This window comes from Schistocerca piceifrons, chromosome 7, assembly GCF_021461385.2.
Source record: "Schistocerca piceifrons isolate TAMUIC-IGC-003096 chromosome 7, iqSchPice1.1, whole genome shotgun sequence".
In the NCBI taxonomy this organism is placed as follows: Eukaryota; Metazoa; Arthropoda; class Insecta; order Orthoptera; family Acrididae; genus Schistocerca; species Schistocerca piceifrons.
The window spans coordinates 499,085,466-499,098,582 of record NC_060144.1 but is presented as its reverse complement, the minus strand read 5'-3'; the positions used below and the strand labels follow the sequence as shown (position 1 = coordinate 499,098,582).

General features: G+C 37.7%; 1 protein-coding gene across 1 annotated transcript in view; it reads left to right on the top strand.

Moving 5' to 3' along the window:
* LOC124804650 (eye-specific diacylglycerol kinase) overlaps window positions 1–13,117 on the top strand; it is an 879,337-nt gene that overhangs the window by 737,428 nt on the left and 128,792 nt on the right. The window contains exons 11-12 of the mRNA XM_047264874.1: window positions 3,037–3,227; window positions 11,613–11,710. Of these exons, the coding sequence (XP_047120830.1) occupies window positions 3,037–3,227; window positions 11,613–11,710 (289 nt within the window). The remainder of the gene's footprint in view (window positions 1–3,036; window positions 3,228–11,612; window positions 11,711–13,117) is intronic.

Genomic DNA, 13,117 nt, shown 5'->3' with positions numbered 1-13,117 from the left:
ATTTACCTTATCCATATCAGTAACAATGTGATGCTCAGACAGGCATAGTATATCTATTTCATTCTCAGCTTCTAAATCTTCTAAACAAACCAGAAGCTCATCTACTTTATTCTTTATACTCCCAATATTTTGATGAAATATACTTACATTATTTTTAATTATACTTTTATGAGAACCTTTCCTTATTCTAACATTTGCAGTACTCTCCTGTCTGAGTTTCTCATTGTGCTTAGGCCTAGTTCCTATACCAGTGGTCACATGGTGTTCAGAGAGGCAGATTATGTCAATTGGGTTGGGTGACTTTAATTCATCAATGCAATTACCTAGGACTGAGATACAACTTGGTGGAGATAAAATTTCTGGTGATTGGTGAAAATTTATAATTGATAGCTGTGATTGGTGATCCAATGTGCTAGAATTGTTCTGTTTAATTTCTTTCCTAAACTGAAGATTTGTTTCAATCCTGACCTCTCGTAGAACTTGACATCTTTCTGTCTTACCTATCCTAAAAAAGGTGCTGCTCCAACACCTGTAACCACTGGTATTTTACCATTCATGGCAGTGCCTCCCCCCCTTAAATTTCGTGCTATTACCCCAGCCAGTTTCCCCTTCCCTTTCCTGTTGAGATGTGGGCCGTGCCTGGTATAGTCCCACCTACTGAGATTATCAACAGGAACCACACCAATATGAGCCCCCGCACCCGACCCAAGCAGCCGTTCCAACTCCAAATTAACTCTCCCAACAGAAGAGTTCAAATGAGGCCACTCATGGCGTCTCAGGACAGATACAAATTCAACATTGGTGTGTCTCGATGCCGACGCAATCTTTACCAGGTCACACTCTATACTGTACCCAGGATCTCTGTCGATGCTGTTCCCTGGCCCTCCCACAATAACCACGGTGTCTTCCCTGGTAAATCCTTTAGAGAGTGAACCTAAATCCTCTGTCACCTGATCCAGACTGGCACTTGGTTTGAAAAAATTTGTGACCTGGTATTCTGGTCCTAATTCCTCCTGCAGAAGTTGGCCTACACCTCTGGCATGAGAACTGCCTAACAACAAAACTTTCTTCCTTTTCGATGACTTTCCTACATTCTTTTTCAATTTCCTATTGAAAGTTTGTTGTGTCCTGTCTACACCTACCTCTGCTTGAGGCTCATCAGTTTCTAACTGAAGCAACGGGTCAAACTTATTTTTGACATTCACCACAAAACTGTCAGACTTAGTTCTAGGCCTGTTCCTTCTGCTACCTGTTGCCACTTCCCACCTCTCTTTGCCCTTCTCCCTCCTTAACCTGTCCAGATCTTCCCTAGCCTGATCTAGCTCAGCCTGAAGAGCAGCAATTTTCCCCTCCTGTTCCACTATCTTCCTATCTCTGCTGCAAATCCTACATAACCACTGATGAGCCTGATCCACTTTCCCAACACCCACGCCACTGCAGTCCCCCCAGTGAAAAAAACTACTGCATCCATCACACCAAACCCCGGAACTAACAATTCTACGGCAAGTCAGGCACTTCTCACTCATGGCAAAAATAATACTTTAGCTAGAATAAATCAATTAACTTACCGAAAATAAAAAAAGACGTTACAAGAATTAAGCCTATTCACAAATGTATATAAGCAAGTTTCTGATTTAAAATTCCGCTGTTTTTCTGAGATCTGTATTAAAACAACGAAGGTATACGCTATTTATTATATATTTCACTCGATGGAATGAAAAAAAGGACAATTAAACGAGATACTTTAACTTTGATTCTCCAAAAACGTTACGAGAATTAGGCCTATAAACAAATGTATATAGGCAAGTTTCTGATATAAAGTTACGCTGTTTTTCTGAAATCTGTATTAAAACAATGAAGTTATACGCTATTTACGGTAGTTTACTTATTTGTTACCGAGAAAGTAGTTAAATTACCGTGAAACAAGAAACAAACACGTTTACAAAATTTAAGCCTAAGCGCGACTTCAGAGGTGGACTTTCCAAATAAAATTCAAAGTTCAGATAAAAAAAAAAAGTTCTCTTTTATTTATTCTTCACAATTTATTAAATGTTTTCTTTAGTTAACTATGTTGCTTTGTCTAAAACAAATAACTTCTATTCTGACAGATCAATACATGAGCTCAGTTGTGACTGATCAGTATGAATTACAAAGTAGACAGATGCAGTGCAGTAATTACACAAATAGCCATCAATGAAAAAAACTGACTGCCAGATGTGCTCATGTTGAGGCAAAATTAGATAATGCAGAGTGGTGCAGTATCAAGATTTTCACAGAGGTGATTTAAAAGAGAGTGACATGTGACAGTGGAGAGTTCACTATATTCACAAATATATATAAATAGTGTCCAGTTGTAAAGGATTAACCACCTGTTTTGTTTGTTTTCAGTACTAAATCTAACTTAAGAGTGAGTTAAATTTTATTCCTGGCCGAGAATCACTCATGCCCACAATGACCCAGAAACTGTTTCACAACTCATTTTACCAAAATTAAACTGAAATGAAATGCATTATTGAACAGTGGTTAATACAGGTTGACAGTGGCCAGCCTGAAGTCTATAAATGTATACTAATTGAACATTAGAGAATAGAGTGCTCCTGAAAATATTTGTAGATTGTAATCGTACAGTACCAGTCAACTTGCTACATATTTTAATCATTTTTTGCCTGAGAGACATTTTCGCAGTTGAGTGCAGTTTTTCCATAAAGGCCAGATATTGCGTGTTCAAAAAAGTTTTCTTATATGTAGTAGGAACACATTTGCAATGGCAGTGAAAATTTTTTTAAACGATGATGATTGCTCTGTTCGAGAAAAAAATGGTTTTGACCTGGAAATATAGCTACAGTGCTTTCTTACTTAACCTATAACGACTGCTAGTAATGTATTGCAGAATCAATGTTTTAGGGACCTTTTACTGCTGGTTGTATTTGAAGTACTTCATTTGGTTATTCCAAATACAATTTACAACAAAATGAAAATACCACTTAAGAGTCTACCATTACATGCAAGCAATTGACACTGGCTATTGTTTTTTAGCCTTTGCTGCAAGCTGGTGGACATGGAACCTGTATCACACAGTGCAAGTCTGCTCGAATTGTTACTACCAAGACAATACCCATGCAGGTAGATGGTGAAGCCTGCAAGCTCAACCCTTCAATAATCACCATGACATTATTAAATAAAGCCCCAATGCTTGCCAAAAGAAGAGGTGGTAAAGCAAATGTTCAGTAAGTATTTAAATTGATTGCTCAGTCCTTCGTTTACATTCTGGCACATCTGTATGATAGTTGATATTGCAGGGAGATAAGCAAAATTCTCATGAATCAGTGTGAGGTAAATTTATAGTAGTAGTGTTGAAGATAGATGTAAGGACCATAAAAGTAAGTTGTTAGCATGGTATGTTCTCTCTGTACCATTATAGAGAAATCCTCTGATGCTTCAGGAAATATCTGTATTTAAATTGTTCAGCAAAATATAATCTACAATTGCATTGTTTTTATGGCTCACTTTCAAGCTTGTTAATATATATCTGAAATTGTGAGATTTGTCATGTTGATACTGTTTTTTTTCGAGTGTTAGCCAACTTTGCGAAACTACCATTTGCAGAATTTTAGCTGCCAGCATGAACTGGACGTTTGTGTGTGTGTGTGTGTGTGTGTGTGTGTGTGTGTGTGTGTACTGAGCTGGGGACCTAGAAACGACGGAGAGGCTTTGTCCCCACCGTAACCCTCAGTGGTACAAAACCCCACAACAGGCTACAGCAGTCCACTCATCCCACTGCCGCCCCACACCGAACCCAGGGTTATTGTGCGGTTTGGCCTCCAGTGGACCCCCAGGGAATGTCTCATTCCAGACGAGTGTAACCCCAATGTTTACATGGTAGAGTAATTATGGTGCACACATACGTGGAGACAGTGTTTGCGCAGTAATCGCCATCATAGTGTAACGGAGGTGGAATAAGGGGAACCAGCCCGCATTCGCTGAGGCGTATGGAAAACCACCTTAAAAACTATCCACAGGCTGGCTGGCACACTGGACCTTGACACTGACCCACCGGGTAGATTCGTGCAGGGGCTGGCACTCTTTCCCACTCAGGAAGCAGTGCATTAGACCACACGGCTAGCCAGGCAGGCAACTGGAAGTTACTCAAAAATAATTATGAAGAATGAAATTTTTGGCATGGTTTCTGTATTTGCAGAAGTCGGGGGGAAAAGTTTTGGTTTCTGTCCTGAATTCTCATGGTGATTGAAACAGTGATACACTGTTCGAAACATATATTGTTTGTTCACCATGAACCTGCATTAAGGATGAGATTTTACAGCCATGTGAATCACAGACTGGCTGCCACACTTCTACACAAAATTTGATTGGAGTCGGGAAGGAGCCTGCCCTACTTTGAGGAATGACATGCATATTTAATCAGGTCTAGAAAGCTGAGGAGAGGGAGAACTCTGTGTCTGCCTTTTGTTTCACAGTGGCTTTCAAATGTCTTTCAGCTTTCTCGTCTGGAGCTTGGGAGTGCACTCACATGTCGTGAGATTTGCACAGCAAACTCTACTGCTGCAAGGACACCTGAATGGTTCAAAATAAACTATTGTACTTACCTTTCACTGCATTAGTCTCCTCCAAGATGAAAATGCGTTTTATGTTTCCCAGGTACTTTGAATTGTTGTGTAGGATGTATTTAATATCCTCATTTGCCTCTCAAATAGAAACACTGGCTGTAAAATTTGTTGTTTTTTCCATTTATTTCCCCCAAAATAATGCCCTGAAAAGAAGTCCATTCTATGTGACAGTTTGACTACCACATGTAGAACAGCTTTCACCCCCTCCCCTCCTCATGTCCCCCACCCCATATCCACAATATCATGGTCAGACCCTATGCTCCTTCTGCACCTGTTTCTTAACCCAGTGGCTCGTACCCCTGTGGCCATCCCCAATGTAAGACTCACCATATGAACCCTCCTGCTACCACCTACACCAGTCCTGTAACTGGCAAAACATAGACTGTCAAAAGAAGAGCCACATGTGAAGTGACACACGTCATGCAGCAGCTGTTATATAAACACTTTTCGACTTTTTACATTGGTATGATAACCAACAGGTTATCAGTCAGTAGGAACATACATAGACAGAGGGTGTACTCTGCCAACACAAAATACCCTGTTGCAGAGCATGCTGTACAATATGACAGTTCTGACCTGAGTGCCTGTTTCGTGACACATGTCATCTGTGTTCTTCTCCCAGGCACTAGCTTCTCAGAACTCTGCGGATGGGAACTGGCATTACAACATGTCCTTGGTTCTCACTGCCAACATGTCCGTAATTTATGTTAATTTCTTTGATCTCAGCATTTCTTCTCTGTAACTACTCTGTCTTCACTCCTTTTTAGTTTTATATATCTTTTATTTTCTGACCTGTGGGTCAGTCCACACCAAGTGGTCCAGCGTTGGTTGCTTGACCATCTCAGAAAAAAATTGATATTCACTGGGTAAATTCCCCATATTTCGTGGACTCAAAAATACTTTTTTAAAAAACAATATTGGTTACCGTTTTAAAAAAGGTGACCATTTTTGTTTCAGAAAAGTGACCAAGCGTTGCTGCCTCTGGATCATGGGTCCTGGGTTCAATTCCTGGCCAGGGGACTGGGTGTTTGTGTTGTCCTTATCATTTCATCATCATCCGTGACAGTGGCTAAATTGGACTGTGTAAAAAAATTGGACTGTGAAAAAAAATTGGTATGGGCGCTGATGACTGCGCAGTTGAGCACCCCACGAATCAATCATCATCATGTATAAGCACTTGCGGATTTTAAAGTATTCAGTAATCGGTTGCCCCAGACCTTTAAAAAAATAAACATTTAGTTGAGCACATACTATACCATAAATTAAAACCATGATCACTTAGCTGAATGCATTCCGTAAAACATTTTTAGTGGCTCAAAGTTATTGGTACCAAATTAAAGAAAAACGCAGTTTCTGAACAGTAATTTTCCAAAGAAGGGGTAATTTCTCAGCCTTAATATTTTTGTACTATTACACTATATAGTGTAGTTACTTATCATAGAGTATCACTGGTCAGAAGATTACATTTAAAAAAATACACTATTTTAAGAAAATGGATTTTTTGAATTTTTTTGTTCTTTGGCTTGCAATGTCTTTTCAGGGGACTAGATAAAAATCTGAAAATCGTCTGCTTAATAGATCTTTATGATATAAAACTTCAGTATAAATTTCAACTTTAAAATAAAGATATATTTCTTAATACCTGCAGTATCTAGACTAATGGATGAAGTCCATCAGTTACATAATTTAAATGTATCTGCAATCACTTTTTTTTAAATATATCTAAAGAAAAATGAACCAACTATTTTTACATTACCTTGTTCTCAACTTATTTGTTTTCTCAACTTACTTGTTTTTCCAGTTTGGCTTGGGCTGTGTGGTGGTTTGTTATATTTCACCTCTTGAACCAAACACCTGAATAAGTTGCCACCTGAACTCTCATTTTATATGCAATGAATGTTATTTACTGAATATTCAGTCGCCCTCAAGTATTATTCATCAGGGTCTTATTAGTCTGTGCCCTGTATCCGGGTGCCTTCTTCCTCCAGCTTGGCTCACACTTCACATCTTTACAGGCTACAGATAAAGGTGCTGAAAACTAACTTCTCATTCTCATTCACTCCACCACGTAATTAAGAAATGAGATTTAAATCACCTTCTATATTATCTTCAAAATTAGAACTCGATACATGATAAACGAGGACAGCTACCAACATGTATACTCTCTCTCTGAACTACGTGCGTAACAAATCTGATATTCAATGTGATAATTAACAATTACATACATTTGTTGTCTTTAATATTTTGCATACTTAGATTTCATGGAGCTCTTTCTTCTGCACCGGCCGCTCCATGGCACTCCTATCTCCACCTCAGCAGTTAGTATCGTCTGACTGCTACCCACTTCGTACAGTCACTCGATCATTAGCTCTGGTACCAGCACCTATGATTTAAAACACCTCCCAGCATTGGGGTGCTCACAACTTATTGACTACTCTCTGTCACAAACATCTTTTCTTGGACATATGTATTTAAGGATGTGATACTTCTCATTCAAGGAATGGGATGTATCACTACAATTGTTCATTGAACAAGAGGGAAATTTCTTCTCTCAGTTTTTGGGAGTTAGGTTAAAAGTTTGTTCAGTCACAGTTTTTAATTCCAGGGGAGACAGCTTCTTCAGTACATTTTCAACTGGCATCCAGATTTCATTCTTTTCAGCTTTTTTTAAAATGAGGTCCATCGTCTTTTGGGTGGTAAAATGTAACATCTACATCTGGGTGTGACAGCAATATTATCAATTTCGGCAAGTCACCATTGTTCGCCATAAACACAAGTCACAATGTCCTTATTTTGAATTTTCAGTGGTACAAGTTTTCCATGTTGTTGATGCTCACTATCAAGGGAATTTACTCTTGAGCAATTTGTGTGACTGAGTTATAAAACACTGAAAATAATGAGTGCCTTTAATCTTCTGACAGGTGCTGAATCTTTCCTCCAAGACATTGGCGTAGAGTTCTTGTATTTCCTCACATTTTATAAAAACATAGGTAATCCCTTTTACCTGTTCTTTACAGAATTTAAACATTTCATGAGATGTCAAGAGCTGGTCCTCTTAGGCCTGCTACAGACGAACTTTTGTGACGGCTCATTTTCTTGTACCCTTGACACCATGACACTCTTCTTCCCATGGCACGGTATGCAAAAAAGTTCCATTCTGCATCAAGTCCGCAGTCGTCTTTGCGGGAGGTGATGTTAATAAAAAAAATTTTAATTGGCTTGCAGCACTGTCAGAGAAGTAGATCAGTTTGTTTATGGAAGAGTTGTGCTCTTTTATGTAGTTTGTTAATTGCAGTTGAAAAGTGTGCATTGATGTAGCATTATGTTCAAGGTAGCCACTTACGACACAAAACAGTGGTACCCTTGTACTTCGTTCTAAACAACCAAGGAATAGTTTTCAGAAAAGTAGGCAAGAGCCAAGCGTTCATCAACTGCCAGTGTTTGCTTTTTGTCTTTCGGAAATTTACCCTGAGCTTTGTCAACTAAGTGATGCATTTTCAGGTTTACAGAAGGTATCAACACTTCAAAAAACACTTCTCCTGTTTTTGTAATTGTCACCATTTCAATTCTGTCTTGTGTCGCCCATTGTTTGTATTCTGTATTGTCAGTCATCAAACTGCCTGCCTCTTATTCCTGAAACATGTCAAGTAAAGCTTGTTTGCCTGGATAGTTTTGAAGTTTTTGCATAACCATACGATTGTAAGTGTCAGTACTGCAAACCAGAATGTCCAAAAGGTCTTTATAGTCAGTTGTAAGATGGATCCCGTCTGTCATTAACTTAACATTCTTGTGATACAAACAAACGCAAACATAATGGGTGCCAGATGCCCCTGCAACAATACACAATTTTATTCTCAACTTGCAAAATTCCTCCTTCCAATTTTACTGTCAGAATTTTCTTTTTTGACTTCACTGAATAGTTCATATAATTTACACAATATTAATCTTTTTTGTCTCTGAACCTTAGTAGCATTTTCTTTCAAAGAAACACAATCTTTTTTGCAAGGCATCAAATGGCTGCTATTGTCATCTTCGTAAAACATTATAAACTTCTCAATTGTGTTTTCATTTATGAAATTAGATACTATTTTTTTGTAATGCAGCTAAAATTCCCTGTTGCTCTTTTACTAACTGCCTTGTTAATATAATCAAACATTCTGACAGATTAAATTCATCACTAACTTTTGCTCAACTTAATTGGTAGGAAACTGATAATGTTAACTCTTTGTCTGAGGTACGACATTTAGTTTTTAGCTTTTCTATCAAGTCGTCATATTCAGTTGGAGAATTTTTGGAACTTTCATCCGGTTTCATTTAATTTGAAATGAAACTTCCAAATTCTTTTTGACAGTAATTGCCAATTTCTTAACTTTTCATTCAATGCAAAAGGCCTTTTAATTTCACTTAGTTTTCTAATTTTACTAGCAGGCAATACACCTAGGATTTCTCGAGCTAAAACCACTTTTTTTATAGTGCCTTATGAGTCACAAAACTCCTTATCTGAACCAGCAGTATTCCTTTCTCAACTATCAATAACCCTTTCTTTGTCAACGACAAATATCTTGGAATAACATGTTGGACACAATGAGTTTCCTGGTACTATATTGATAAAATGTCTTTTATTTTTAGAATAACAATCAAACTTTGTTACTCTCAGACCTTTCATTATAGGCTGCTTATGTTCCTTAAAAAGGGTCCAAGCAAGACTGCCCAACAAGGTGATGAAATTTCTTAAAGTATTTAATTTCATGATACTTGCAAGTTGAGTTAATCTCTGGGCCAAGTCGTGAGTCAAACAACACTTTTTCTTCTTCACTGTAATCTTCAATTAAAGTAATGTATTTAGGTAACCCTCCATACACGCTTTTATGGAAAACTTCATTAATAAGAAGACCAATAGAACTGTGTTAAACTGCACATTTCAAGAGCCAATTGGTAACTGAGTGTGAGTGAACAGATATGTGTGGAAGTGGGAAGACAACACACAGACTTACCTGTGAACCTGTACAGACATGCAGGTGCTGTCTGCTAGCCTGCTGAAACTTTCTGCAATGCATTATTTCAACTAATAATCATTTGTTACTTTCACATGTTTTTTTAATTATATGGTTGATATACTTTATTCCGCAGTGCATGACAGGAGAGGCAACTGGATGGGGGTAAGGAGGAGGTTGGGAGGTAAAACGACTTGGTGTGTTTGTGGAATAGAGGGCTGTGTAGTGCTGGAATGGGAAGTGGGAAGGGGCTGGTGGGTTAGGACAATGACTCCAAGGTTGAGGCCAGGCGAGTTAAAGGAATGTAGGGTATATTGCAGGGAGTGTTCCCACCTGTGCAATTCAGTAAAGCTTGTGTTGGTGGGAAGGATCCTTATAACACAGGCTGTGAAGCTGTCATCAAAATGAAGGATGTCGTGTTTGGCGGAATATTCAGCAACAGGGTGGTCCAATTGTTTCTTGGCCACAACTTGTTGCTAGTCATGTCCACATAGAATGCAGCACAGTGATTGCAGCTTAGCTTGTAGATCACATGACTGGTTTCACTGGTAGCCTTGCCTTTGATGGGATAGGTGATGTTTGGGACCGGGCTGGCCAGAAACATCACCTATCCCATCCAAGGCAGGGCTATCTGTGAAACCAATCATGTGATCTACAAGCTAAGCTACAACCACTGTGCTGCATTCTGTGTGGGGACGACACCCAACAAGCTGTCTGTCCACTTGAATGGCCACTGACAACCTGTGGCCAGGAAACAACTGGACCACACTGTTGCTGAACACGCCGCATGTGAATGTGTGTGTGCGTGTGTGTCTTCTATTTCAGAAGAAGGCTCTTTGGCCAAAAGCTAAAATGTGTAGCAGTCTCTCTCTCTCTCTCTCTCTCTCTCTCTCTCTTTTTTTTTTTTTGCTCCTCTATGATTCAGTGTATACTCTACATGGTGAGAAGCAAGCTATCCTTTTAATAATATTGTTTTATTTATTATTTTTGCTTTATTGTGTATTTTCAAACATGGTAGTAGTCTTGGCTTGTAAACAAAAATTACTAATTAGAGGAAAATAAGTTGGCTATGGTGCTGGTAAGTACATATCATTATATAGAGAAGGTTCATATTCCAATTACACACGTTATTCTGTAAACTAGACCCTAAAATTGTCAACCAAAATTATCAGTTCCTGACGAACTATGTTTTGATGATTTACAACAGATCTGGTTACAAAGTGAATTGATCAATACCAGGTTTAAAGTACTGGTATTCTAGTGTCAATGGGTTGTAGATAGGGGTAATAATAATAATTTGTAATGTTTATAATATTTATGATGTGGTCAAGCATCTTGAAGGAGAAGGGAATTGTTTGTGGACTTTGATGACTCCACAACAAGTTTTTCTGTGTAAAACATTGATCTCTCACATGTGGTCCAAAGTTTTGGTTGTTTCACACATCTGACAAGAAAGCATGCAGTTTGATCACCAGTACTATTTTGTATAAATTTGTAAGTACAGTTGTTAAGTGTGCACTTGCCTTTGTACTTTTTCTCTGTCACTGGAAGCATCCATTTAGTGCACATTTCTTTTTCAAAGTTAGACTAATCTCCATTGTCCTTCCAGGATTCAATAAAACCATCAAATGTGGGGATTTCGATTTGTTAGTTGCAAGTGACAATCGAGGAAATAGGTGCTTTCATGATCTTTATTTATGTATTTATTTATTTTAAAGGTAACTTTCATTGTGATGTTAACTACAACTGGCATACAAAAATAATGGCAGGTTTCGATGTGAAAGCCTGACCATTTCCTTGTTAGTTGGATCTGGATGGCCAGTGGACATTACTATTAATGTGGTGTGCTGAAAGTGGCAGAAACTGTGACTTTCAATGAAAGTTCTTTCTCCATATGTTTGTAATACTATTTAGGAAATGGCATTCTTTTTTCTTTTAATGTTGACAAAAAAAGTTGCAGATGCTTATGTTGTTTACATTTCTGTTTTTACAGACAGACTGCCTTGGAACAGCTCAAGATTAGTGTGTACCGAATTAGTATGTCAGATTATGAACAACACCATTATGACAAGGAACTATTGAAACAAACAGGTATGTTCATTGTATCGCAGTATTCTAATAAAACAAAGATTTTCAACTTCATTTTCAAAGTTTGGTACAGTAACCATTTGTGGGAGGCAAACAGGGGCAAGTGGATACTAAAGGACAAATATTGTATTTTCAGTCATCAATAAAGGAAATTTGCAGAAAAAAGAATGAAGAGTATGAAGGAATAACTGAAGTAGCTTTCAGATTTGCTTACTTTTCCTTAGTAGTCTTGGAAATAATGAAATTTACACATTTGTTTATGTTGCTGTTACAAGGCAGACAGTTATATTAATTGAACTATAAAGCAATGTGAAACCTGAGTAATGTAAGAAGTGCATGTCAAGTAATGTTTGTTTGTAAAAACATAGTTGAGAACAACTGGTTGTGGATAGTGGCCATGCTTTAATGTGAGGGAATGTAAGTTGGATTTTAGAAAGGAAATCGTATAGAGAGTGTGAAATTTAAGATTAAATCACCCAAAACATGAATATATATGTATGGTATCTCTGCCATTTGAGATGAATGGGAAGAAATGTGTACCTCCAGAGAAGCAGCAGCTGTCAGAATCGTGTTGCCTGCACAGGCTACTCAGTGTCAGAAGTAAGATTTTGCATCCTGGAATATATTCCAGTGATTGCTTAAACTTCTGCTCTCAACAGCGGATACTTTTTCATTTGCAGATGATACCAACCTCTTTATGAAAGGAAAGAATGATTATGAGGTGCAGCATAAAACTGACAAAACAATAGATGTAGCAGAAAAGTGGTTTAAAGATGGCTTTCTATTGCTAAAGAAAGTGTGTGGGTGGATTTCAACTATAAAATAACTAAAACCAGAATCTTCGCAAAGAGTACATTAGGGAATAGCCAAATTCAGGAAAAGGATTGTAAAATTTTTAATATTATGGGTAGATGAACACTTAAGTGGGACAAACGTGTAGAAAAGTTAAACAAGTTCTGTTACATATTAAGAATGCTCACAGATTGTTGCCATGCTGAAACAGTATGAATTGCTAAGGTACAGTATATCATTCTTGAGAAACACTTTTGCAAAACCATTATTTAAACTCCAGAAAAAGTTATAAGATTTTGTTTATTACAGAGAAACATGTAGATGTATTTTTAAAGAACTAAAAACTGTTATCCTACCAGCTATATTTGTATATGACAGTATCTGTGTCATTAAGACTCATTGAGAGTTTTCAACTTTGTTCAAAGAAACAGTATGAAACATAAAACAGGAACAACTTTCCGAAAATCAATACTGGGTGTTTCAAAAAGGAATATCGGGGTTCTAAGGCTTTTTAGCGTGTATTACATTTAACTTACAATTGTAAATAAGAAGTCAAATGAAAGAGCAACTCAAATAGTTTTTCTTACAAGTGTACAATGTGGAACACACAGAATCAAT